This window comes from Dama dama, chromosome 26 (assembly GCF_033118175.1).
Source record: "Dama dama isolate Ldn47 chromosome 26, ASM3311817v1, whole genome shotgun sequence".
NCBI classification, from domain to species: domain Eukaryota; kingdom Metazoa; phylum Chordata; class Mammalia; order Artiodactyla; family Cervidae; genus Dama; species Dama dama.
In genome coordinates, this window is record NC_083706.1 from 41,752,563 (window position 1) to 41,764,674 (window position 12,112).

The window sequence follows — 12,112 nt, forward strand, 5'->3', positions numbered from 1 at the left end:
AAATGTATTGTTATGACCGATACCACATAAATATATGTCTCCCAATAATTTTATACACACACACACACAGTTTTCTGCTTATAACTTCTGCTCCATCTCCTTGCCCTAAACTTTATAAGAAACGCATTCATTTATAACTTTTCCTGACTGTATAGCTTGGTCATAACTTTCCTTCCTGACCAACCTAGACAGCGTATTTAAAAACAGAGACATTGCTTTGTCAACAAAGGTCCATCTAGTCAAGGCTATGGTTTTTCCAGTGGTCATGTATGGATGTGAGAGCTGGACTATAAAGAATGCTGAGCGCAGAAGAATTGATGCTTTTGAACTGTGGTGTTGGAGAAGACTCTTGAGAGTCCCTTGGACTGCAAGCATGTCCAACCAGTCCATCCTAAAGGAGATCAGTCCTGGGTGTTCATTGGAAGGACTGATGTTGAAGCTGAAACTCCAATACTTTGGCCACCTGATGTGAAGAGACTCATTTGAAAAGACCCTGATGCTGGAAAAGATTGAGGGCGGGAGGAGAAGGGGACGACAGAGGATGAGATGGTTGGATGGCATCACCGACTCGATGGACATGGGTTTGGGCGGACTCCAGGAGCTGGTGATGGACAGGGAGGCCTGGCGTGCTGCGGTTCATGGGGTTGCAAAGAGTCGGACACGATTGAGCGACTGAACTGAACTGAACTGGCTGCATAAAGTTTTAAAAGTAGTCTCAGCTGTTATTTTCCTAGCTAAAAAGAGGTTGTTTGGCAATGGTATTGAGAGAGGAAAGGTGGCCAGCAGGGAATACTACAATGCCAGAAATGGAAGACCGGGAACCAGCAGGGGCTCACAGAGAAAGATCTGCGTCCCCAGTCTTTGCCCAAGAGACAGCGAGTCTTCTGCCCTTTAGATATAAAGATACCTTCATGCCCTGCCTATGAAGAAACGAGACACGGTGTAAGAGGAGAAAAACTGGTCTGGAGAGTATTTTTCAGGCGCGGGATTGCCTCATGGCACTAACATCGCCTAGTCAATTTTCTCACAAACCCTGGGAGAAAGCGGCTTGAACAGGGATGGGTGTTTGGAGCGGTGGGGTGGGGCCAGGAGGGGAGGAGACAGGTCCCCGCCCTCCCAGGAGGCGGGAGGGAGAGGAAAAACCTTTGCCGGGGACCTGCGGCTCCGTCCCTTCCAGCGTCGCCTGCCCCCTCCCCCGGCGGTCGCCAGCGCCCGCCCCCAGCGCTGGCCAAGGCCGCGGGCGGCGGTGGGCTTCCTGCGCTTCGGGACGGCGGGAGAAGAGCAATCCTTGTGTCCCGGGGGACAGAACACGGTCATCCGCGCAGAGGACCATCCCTGGCAGCAGACCCTCGCCAGTCCTCCCGGTGTCCACACCCCGGCGCCCGCGTCGTCTGCGCGCCCACATTCGCTCCGCCGCGCGCAGCTCCCACGCCCCTGGCTGCTGCCTGCCGGGCGCCGGATCCGCCTCCCCGGTTGGACCGAGAGGGTCGTCGGCGGCGTCTTTAAGGCTGGGTCCCCGCCCCTGCCTCCTCCCCGCTCTCCCCCGCCCGTGCTCCTCCAGACCTCCCCGGAGCGGGCGGCGGCGAGGAGCAGGTGCCGGCGAAGCCCTCGCATGCCGCTGCCCGGCCCGAGGTGGTAGCGGCGCCTGGCGCTCCGCCTGTCCTCCTCCGGGCCGCACTCCGGCTCCTACGCGCGCGGGGACATGTCGGTGGCGACGGGCAGCAGCGAGGCGGCCGGCGGGGCCGGGGGCGGCGGCGCGCGGGTTTTCTTCCAGAGTCCCCGGGGCGGCGCCGGCGGCAGCCCCGGCTCGAGCAGCGGCTCGGGCTCCTCCCGGGAGGACTCGGCGCCCGTGGCCACCGCGGCTGCCGCCGGGCACGCTCAGCAGCAGCAGCAACAGCGGCGCCACCAGCAGGGAAAAGTGACGGTGAAATACGACCGCAAGGAGCTTCGGAAACGGCTGGTGCTGGAGGAGTGGATCGTGGAGCAGCTGGGACAGCTGTATGGCTGCGAGGTACCTGGGCGCGGGGCCGGGAGGGTCGGGGTGGGGGGCCTCGCGCACCCGGCTGTGCCAACACAGGAATTCTCCAGGGCTCCGACTCCCGGCTGCGCGCCGCCCTGGTTCCTGGGGACCCAGGGCTGGGAGCGAGACGCGGCGCGTTCTCTCCCCAGGGTGCCCTCTGGTGCCGGGGCGCATCCTGCTTGGGTTCAGCTGCCGGGTGTCCGGAGAGCTGGGGGCCCGTGATGGTCGTGGGGAGGGCCGGGTCTTGCTCAGCGCACTGCCTTTTTCCCACCCCTGGGCTCTCCTCGGCTTCAGCTGCAGCTTCCCAAAGTGGGGTTCGGAGGGGCTCACCCAGCTGCGCGCAAGAACAGGACTCCCTGCTCTGGGGATCCTGGCAACCCCGAGTTTCGTGGAGAGGGAGCAGGGAAGAGACTGAAAGCCGCTTCACCGAGAGGAGAGGTTCTGGGGATCCCAGAGGCCCCTTGCGTTCTTGAAATAACATCACAAAACCATAAGCTGAACGCGTTCCCTGTTCCAGCCAGCCCCGACGCGTGTCCCCACGATTCGTCCTTGCCTTACCAAAGCTGCACGCGTTGGGCTTTGTTGAAGCAGGTCTCTTTCTTCCTGCCCAGTTTGAGTTACTCGCGTTGATGGGCGCAGAATGAGAGCCTTGGGCAACCTGGAAGGGTGCTGGGTGGAGGAAGGGAGCCTGCGGGTGAGCTGGGAATTCCCCAGCTCCCCCTCCGCCGCGACATTTACTTCCCACAGTTCGGGGGCTAAGCCTGTAGCAAGTCTGCCGCGTAAGGAGAAAGGATTGGTGTGTTTTTGGAGAAATATTAAGAACAAACTGTAACAAAACTGTGGTTACCGAAAAATGACCGAAGCTAAAATGCTCTCGCAGGAGAGTCTTTTTAATGGCAGTAGTTGTAAATGAAGTATTCTACTTCTCTTAAGGGAGTGGAGTTTGGAAAGGGTGGAAGGATGAAGAGGGTTAATAATTAAGGATATGGCTTCTGAGTTAAAGCTGGGTTTGCTTTCATCCGGCTGTTACCCTCTTCAGCAAAAATGAAAGCCAGATGAACCCACTGGCTTTTCCTCTGGTTTGGATTTCACACGTTTTATGGCCTATTGTGAATACATATTTTCCTTAATATTCTCATGGCGCGAGGAAACAGCATTCTCATTACGGACTCCTGATGAATGATTATGATATAATGAAGCTTGACTATATGACTAATGGGCTTGTAAAAATATATTGTTCCTCCAGCCCAGCTCTTATAAAAGCATTTTAATTGCGTAAATAAAAACTAGCCCAAAACGAAAGTGTTTATGGTGTTTTTAAAGTAGGAAGTTGGCAAAACTCTTTAAAGAAACAATATATTTGATTTCGATGGGGTTACTGTGGGGGTGGATGGAAGACTCAGTCTTGCCTCTGTAGAATCCAGTTAGTTTTCATTTATTTCATACTAGTCTTTATGCTCCATTTTGGGTTTAGAGAAGATTTGGGTTAATAGAGAAACTGCTGTTGAAATTAACTATGCTTTAGTAATGCTCCTTTTATGGCAGACCAATTACATGTAGCTTGGGAAAGAGTTCCAGCATCTTAGCAAGGTTGGTAAATCATGTCTTTTCAAAAATCTTCAGAGTAACTGGTAAAAAAAAAATGGAAGATTGAATGCTCATTGTATTAAACATGTAAATTAGGTACCTATTTTAAAGGGTAAATATGACCTTGCAGCTTTTCCTTGTGCTTCTCATATTGCAGACCTCCACATATAGCAAACAGCTAAAGATCTGAGAGGTTTTGTGGTAAAATGACACAAGATGCTATATGCTGCTAGCTTGTTATTAAAATGTGGCAGGTATTTCTAGATTCGAGTTGCTTGTTCTGTCATGTTAGGTTGAAGAGCTATAAGTCATGTTGGCAATTTATAAATACTATGCTGATGCTACACCTTCACTGAATAATAAAAAGCCTGTGGACTAATAAGTAGCCATATAAAGGACTGTCTTCTTCCATCTCTTTCTCCACTAGTAGGGCTCTATTTTTAGCTTCAGCTCTCTGGTCTGGTAGCCTTTCCTTGCTGATAGTTTCAAGTATTTCAGCCTCTGGTGTGTAAATTGAGAAGGACCTAGCTGGTTTGTAGCTCTGAATCTCCTGAATATGAAGGTTCGGAAATGTCCAAATGGTGTGTGTATGAAATTGACATGGAAAGCCAACTTGCCAGACTTCAGCTCAGCCAAAGGCTTGAGCTGTCTGCCAGGTTGGGTGCTTTCTAGATGAACACATATGTAATTTCAGAAGAACTTGCATCAGGAAGGTCAGCAGTTAGGTGCCCTGTCCTTCTCAGAATAGGAAATAGTGGTCTTTTAGGGTGCCATAAAGTGCGATATTTTAAATTAGAAAGGAGTCAGGGAAGGGGGGGAGAAATACACAGAATAACTTCCTGGCTGTGGTTTTATCTAGAAGTTTGCAGTGGCCAATCAGTTTTGTATAGAGAATAACACAAAGAGAATTTATGGAGTACTTGTATTAGGTCCCAGATGTTGTTCTAGGCCCTTTGTGTACACTGATTCATTAGTCTTTACAACAACCCATATGGACAGGGTGCTGTTATCCTCTCTGTTTTATAGACGAGGAAACTGGAAGACATAGCTGAAGTAAGAGGCTTTCCCAAGATCCATAGCTGGTGGATGGCACTGGGTAGATGGCATGGACTCTGAGTCCATGTTCTAACCACCAAGCCTGCTTCTAACTCTGCAGGGTCCTGTGTAAGAGAACAGATGGAGGCCTCACAGTATGTGTCTGAATATTTAAAAGTCATGAATCAAGGTATTGAGTGTTTCTTTAAAATGTGGTTCCTCCTACCTTGACAACTGTATCTTCATAATGACCCAGAAAGCAAGGTTTGAACCGTGAATTCCCAGATCTCCCAGAGCTCAGAACTGATCCAAAGAACCTTTTTCTCTGGCCCAGGGCCTGCTTCCTTTGGCTGTTCACCTGTGATACCATCCTACCTGGTGTATTGTGTCCACTTGCACGTCCAGTCTGTCCACACCCTCTGCCATCCCCTAACCATGCCTCTGGCTCCAACCAAGGACCTGGAAGGACCTGGTTCATGCTTTGGAAGTGTCTGCGTATTTGATCAGGGGATGCTGGTGACTTGAAGTGTAGCCTAAAACCAGATAGAGGCTTACCGGTCCTGGATGGGTAAATCCACCTGGTACTCTGCAGGAAAATGCCTGTGGCAGGAGTGGCCCGGGGCTGTGACCCCTCTTACACAGTCTAAACATAGTATCGTTAAACAGCACAGCCTTTTGGATATAAACATAAATGTCTTTATAGATTCTAAAATGGTTATGTTTATAGTTATTTTCCATTTCGTCTACTTGTACAGGTAGTTACATTTTCACCTAGGAATTTGATTATCCTGGAACTGCGAGGTTAACTCTATATCAACATGTCAGGATTTCTGTTTTAAGACATTTTCATATCTCTCCCAAACCCTGATGGTTTTAAAGAGCATTTGATATCTGGCATAATGTCTACTTTGACAAGTATTGCAAGAGGACTTACTGGATAAGTCATGTCAATTTTTTTCATCTTGCTCAGCATCAAGATAACATCAGTACTTCCAGTTTTGCAATTTGATTTGCTTTGGAAATAAAAGCCTATTGTTAATCTCGGATTACTGAAACCCTCGCAGCAGCCTAGGCGTAAACAGACTTGTACACGGAGGGCATCCCCTGGTGATCCTGACTGTCCATTCAGAAGGACTTTCCTTTTCCAGCATCAGTCTGCATTTTTAAAAAATTTATTTATTTTTTTAATTGAAGGATAATGGCTTTACAGAATTTTGTTGTTTTCTGTCAAACCTCAACATGATGTCTGCATTTTAAAAAGTGGTTTCTAGCACATTACACTTTTTCATCTTCCCTTTCTCCCTACCATCTTCATTCTGTAAATCAGTGGTTCTCAAAATATTTTGATTGTGGCCCTTGAAAGAAATTCCCTTGCTTCCTGATACCTACACTGACACATGGATGGATACAGAGATTCACAAAGACCAGTTAATGTTACCATGTACGCAAAAGAAAAATTACCAAGTTAATATAAAATGCATGCATGTATGCATGCCAACTCGCTTCAGTTGTGTCTGACTCTTTGCGACCCCATGGACTGTAGCCTGCCAGGCTCCTCTGTCCATGGGATTCTCCAAGCAAGAGTACTAGACTGGGTTGCCGTGTCCTCTTCCAGGAGATCTACCTGACCTAGGAATCGAACCCATGTCTCTTAAGTCTCCTGCATTGGCAGGCAGGTTCTTTACCACTAGCACCATCTGGGAAGCCCCTAATATAAAATATGACTTTATTAATATTTAAATACAATATTCTGTTCTATTTAATTTACCAGAATTGCTGGCTCTGATCCTCTAAATTGATTTCATCACACATTTGGGGGTTGTGACCTGCCATTAAAAAAGTACTGCTGCAGAAAGGGAAACACTTAAACATATTTAAGAGACAAAGCTAAAATTTATTAAGTACTTTCTGTATCAGGTATGGTTCATGTACTCCTAGTAACAACCTTTGATAGTCCCATTTCATGGATGTGGAAACTGAGGCTCAGAGAAGTCTAGAAGTTGCCTGAGGCCCCTCAGCTGGAACACAGCAGAGCAGGGCTGTGTCCAGAAAGCCAGACGTACCCCAACCACTGCTTCCTGCGATGGGACAGTACCTGGCACTCTCTGTGAACCCCTGTAGGTTGCCTGCTCCCGGATACAGCTGTGGTAACTTCTGGGTTGACTGATGTTGCATGCGGAGGGACACAGGTGTCTGTGGGTTTGTTCCTGGATCAGGCCTCTTCTTTTCAGTTCAGGTCCTTACTTTGTTCTCAACTCCCAGTCTACTACATCAAGTTAGCTTGCTTTGCTGGAAGGTAGAAACTGCTGTCTAGAAGATGATGTGCGGATAATGTGGTGAATCCCCACTTATGTAGCTATTTGAGAATGAATTGACTTTTCAACAAAACTGCTTAACATGGATACCAAGGAGGAAGGGGGGATGGGATGAATTGGGAGATTGGGATTGACAAATATACCCTGCTATGACGTGGATTGCCATTCCCTTCTCCAGTGGATCTTCCTGACCCAGGGCTCAAACCCGGGTCTCCTGTGTTGCAGGTAGATTCTTTCCTGTGTGAGCCTCCAGGGAAGCCCCTAACGTACAAAATAGACAACTAATGAGCACCTACTGTATAGCACGGGGAACTCTACTCACAGGGAACGATAGCTCTGTGATCACCTAAATGGGAAGGAAGTCCAAGGACATGGGATGTATGTATCTATGTCCCTGGTTTCCCTTTGCTGTGCAGTGGAAACACACAGCGTTGTAATGCAACTATACTCCAATTAAAAAAAAAAAAACTGCTTAAAGAAAACACCATAAACTCAATCTGTAAAATATTATGGACTAAATTAAACATGTTTAAAAGTCTATGAATAAAAGAATTCGAAATTGCCAAAGGCTGAAAAGAAAACTGTGCTTAACAAGTTCCCTTTGGAACAATGGTTGGGGAAATCTGACGTGGAGGCAGTGGTTAAGAGAGTCAATGCTTTGAAGTGAGGTGAACCTGAAAGCTACATTGGCCCCTGCATTGAGTAGTGCTGAGATGAGGCAACTTCCTTATTAACTTCGCTGAGTGCCACTTTACCCTGTGTTTAAGGGAATCATCCTGGCCCCTTGGCGGGGTGGTTAGAAGTTCTGAGTGGGTCAGAGCATGGAGCTGGAACTTAGTTGGTGTAGTTTGAACCACGCATGCATGCGTGCTCGGTCAGTTAGTTGTGTCCGACTCTCTGTGACCCCATGGATTGTAGCCCATCAGGCTCCTCTGTCCATGGGATTTTCCAGGCAAGAATACTGGGGTGGGTTGCCATTTCCTCTTCCAGGGGATCTTCCCGCTGCATCTCCTGCATTGGCAGACAGATTCTTTACCACTGAGCCTCCTGGGAAGCCCCAGTTGGAACCATAACCAGCCACTAACTGTTGATCATTCTCTATGATATAGGAGGGCAGGAGTGGGGAAGAAAATGAAGTATTCATACCTAGTTAGTGGTAGAGTTTGGAGATGTATATGGGGTCACAGTTGTTGATGTGTCTTTGAACTTGAACATGAGCAAGTATCATCCCCCCCTTTTTTTCTAGCACCTTCCTTATTCTGGAAGTCCTTGTGAATTTTCATTTATGTGGAGAGAAGTTGCTATTGTTCAGTCACTAAGTTGTGTTTGACTCTTTGCGACCCCATGGACTGCAGCATGCCAGGATCCTCTGTCCTCCACTATCTCTCTGAGTTTGCTCAAATTCATGTCCATTAAGTTGGTGATGCTACCTAGCCATCTCATCCTCTGCCACCCCGATCTCCTTTTGCCTTCAGTCTTCCCCAGCATTGGGGTCTTTAGGCATCAACAGTTTGAAGGCAGCGTTGATTTTAATTTTCTTCATCTGTGTCCCTAGGAGGGCTCAGTTCTTCAACCATTAAGCATTCGCGTGAATGAATGAAAAAGGAACAACCTTCAGAAAACTTCTGAAAAGTCATTGTTGTTTTAGTCCTGGATTATTTAGCGATGCTCCTTTATCATACTTCTGGCTATGGAAAAATACTAATTTAGGGTTTTGTTAAACAGCCATCCATATCAAGCTCTTGCATCTTTACTGTTTGATTTCAACATTTTTGGATATACACCTACCTTCCTTGACTTATTTGTCTGAAATAGGAACTTAAAGACGGTAGCTGCAGCTGATTGATTTTTAAGCTTAGATTGAGAGAATTCATTTGAAAATTGAACTTCTTCCTCCAGTGTCCTGTTCACTCTTTTCCTTTGCTTCTACTGTGCCCCCCACCACACTAACCTACCTGCCCTTCTCATCTCTGGCAGCTGTTTGCTTCCAGTATCTTCTGTTTTTCTCCCATCATTGAAACAACTTGGCTTCCTAGGGTACCCTTGTTCACCTCAGAGCTGTCCTCTCTTTCTAGATGGAGGGAGCAGTGAAGTCTGTTTCATTTTCCTTGTGGTCTGCACACCATGTGCATAATTGCATTTTGTAGTCTACTTTCCTATCTCTTGTCTCCTGCACTTGGCTATTTCACACCTTCACCTGGGTTTGCAAGATACCTTTCTTGTTACCTGAACTGCCCCTCGCAGCCTCCCGTGTTCAAGCCAGGCCAGCTGCCCTCCCAAGTAGGCTCTTAATTTCTCTCCTATCTGGGCTGCTTTTTCAGCCTCCCCTTTTCACCCCAGCACACACACAAGTTGCAGTGTTTCTTTTTGTTACCAACAACCCACTACCACAAAAATGCTTTCCTTTTTCAATCCTGTACTTCCTTTGATTGTGGCCCTATCTTCTCCTTCCCTTACTATTTTTCCAGATCTCTCTTCTCCATGACGCCACTGTTGATCCATTACAATCTGATGTCGGCTTCTGCCACGGTTTCCCTGAGGATCTCCTTGCTTCTCAATCCAGTGGGTTTGTTTGGGTCTCTATTTCATTGACCTTCTGAGGCCTTCGGTGCCCTTCTGCATTTCCTTGGAAGCCTTTTGCTCTAAGCAGATCTCTCCTGGGTCTCATCCTAATCATTAACGGCTCTTCCAGCCTCCTCTCTGCATTTTCTTCCTCTGCCTTCCTCTTCAGTGATATCACACCAGCCCTGTCTTTGGGTCCCTACTCTATTCTCTCTATTTTTCTTCCCACTGCTACATCCTCTTTCTGAGTGATATGAATATTCCTGTGGCTTCAGTCACTGTTCACACACTGACAACTCTTCAATCTCCATTTTTAGCCCTGATCTGTTTTCGGAGTACCAGACATATTCAGATGCCTGGTGGGAGCCTCATCTTCAGCTGCTCTGAAGCTGAGTTTCCTGTCATCCTCTGCAAACCTGCCCGCTTCCTCGGTTCCCTCGGTGGATGGTGGGCATGCTGTCTGCAGGTGTCCTAGCCAAAATTACACTGGCTCCCTTGTCTGACCTCTCCCTGCGGGTCACACCCAGCAGTCAGGAGACTTTGTTGATGCCTGCTCCTTCGAGCCCTGGACTCTGACTGCGTGGCTTCTCACTGCCACCACTTTGGTCCAGCGCCTTACAACGTCTCACCTGTATTATAGCACGAGACACTTGGGTCTCTTGCCCCTCAAATTCCTGCTACTAAGAGTACTAGTACTACTGCAATCCTTCTACTAGAGCTGCTGGTATTACTACTTCTGCTACTCAGATAGATCTCGGTCAAGGGCCAGGTGATGTATACATTTTATCTCCGACAGCCGATCCTGGCAGTGACTTTACGGGGTGGGAAGTATTATCTTCATTGCTTCGCATTATAGAGGAAGAAACTGAGGTCAGAGAAGTTGCTCCTTGTCCCTGTCCAGGGTCACGGTGACCAGAGTCACATGGCCTCCATGCTGCCGTTGCTCCCATCAGCTGCTTGTCTCAAGTTCTTACTGCACACCCGATCCTTGCTGAGCGCGAGTTCTGTCCTCGCAGTAACTCAGGAAGGGAGGTCGAGAGACTGCGGTACAGAGGCCTTGAGCCACAGGTCTCAGTCAGAGGCAACATCGGCTCCAGTGGGGAGGCTGGAGCGAAGCCCTGTCTCCGGTTCCTGGGCTGGGGCCTTCTTCTCTGATCCCTCACCTCCAGCTCTCCCTCCCCACCGGAGCTTCAGAGCCCCGTCCACATGGCTGTAGTGTTTCCAAAATCCTGACCCGATCTAGCCTTCAGGGTACAGCTTGAGACAAAACTCGGGGTCCCCTCTCTGGTCCCATCTCTTGTCCCCACCCCACCCCTGCTTCCCGTCCCCCTTGCTTTCTCCCTCTGCCAGGGTCACCTCTCCCTCCCTCCTCCTCCTCACCTGTCTACCTCTTACCTGTTCTCCTCCAGGAAGCCTCTGTGACAGGTGCTGTCCCCAGCAAGCTGGCCGACCGGTCTTTGCTGGCTTGTGCTTACCCATGTCTCAGCACCTTTCTGTAATCCTGTCCCCTGGCCTTGCTGCCAGCTTCGTAAAGGTGGAATCTTGTGGTCCCTGCAGCCTGGGTGGCCTCTTCATCCTGTCTGCACTCAGGGGCCCAGGACCTGGCTGTCAAGTGAGTGACGCAAAAACTGGCCCAGTAGACCAGTTGGCAGCATCTTCTGGTGCCATGCATTTCAGAAGTACAGCTCCCAAATTAAGTGCATTGATGTAGTATGACTCTGCCTGTATTAAAAACCTGCTCTTCTTGGGACTTCCTTGGTGGTCCAGTGATTAAGACTCCACGCTTCCAGTGCAGGGGACTCGGGTTCAATTCTTGGTCAGGAAACTAAGATCCCACATACAGCATGCAGCATGGCCAAAAGAAAAAAAAAAAAAAAACCCAAAAACTTCTCCTTTATCCTTGATGAAGTTTTGGTTCTTTTTCATGGTTAGGAATTATATCCATGCAGTTTTTTTTTTTTGCCTGGAAAATTCCATGGGCAGAGGAGCCTGGCAGGCTACAGTCCATGGGGCCACAAAGAGTGGGACATGACTGAGCAACCCAGCACACAGTTTTTTGAAACTGTGAATTAAAAGAGTATTATGATGGAATAAGGCATTGATGCCCGGGTCATAAAAGTCTTCAAAGGGAGTAATCACACATTACTGCCATTCTTCTCTGTAATTTTAATTTTTCATTATGTACAAGAATATTACTTTGTTTGCACAGTAATTGTTCACTTCTTTGGGAGTGGAGATGCTTGCTGTACTGGGAAGAGGTGAGGGCTTTTCCAGCAGCAGATAAGATTCAGAGCAACAGGCTCACACATGTCTTGATGGAACAAGGAATGAAAGCCAGGATTCCTGCCTCTGCTTAAAAGTTCAGGCCAATAAATTCTCACCAGGTTTTTCTTAGTCAGCATTGGCATTTTGGAAATCTGTTCCACTGCATAAAAGCTGAGAAACAAGGAGACCAGAGTGTGATTTAGTCTCTAAAGCATCACTCTATGGTTGAGGATAAAATGATCACAGAAGGGCTTTTCCTTTTTGAAAGAACCCTTGGGGCAAACTGTGGAAAGACTTGTGAAGGGCAAGAATATTCATTTATTCATTC

At 48.1% G+C, this 12,112-nt stretch overlaps 1 protein-coding gene across 1 annotated transcript in view; it reads left to right on the plus strand.

Annotated features, from left to right (window-relative positions):
* Nucleotides 1-1,702: 1,702 nt before the first annotated feature.
* PPP1R14C (protein phosphatase 1 regulatory inhibitor subunit 14C) overlaps nt 1,703-12,112 on the plus strand; it is an 80,433-nt gene continuing 70,023 nt past the window's right edge. Inside the window, exon 1 of the mRNA XM_061130098.1 lies at nt 1,703-2,011. Coding sequence (XP_060986081.1) covers nt 1,703-2,011 — 309 coding nt within the window. The remainder of the gene's footprint in view (nt 2,012-12,112) is intronic.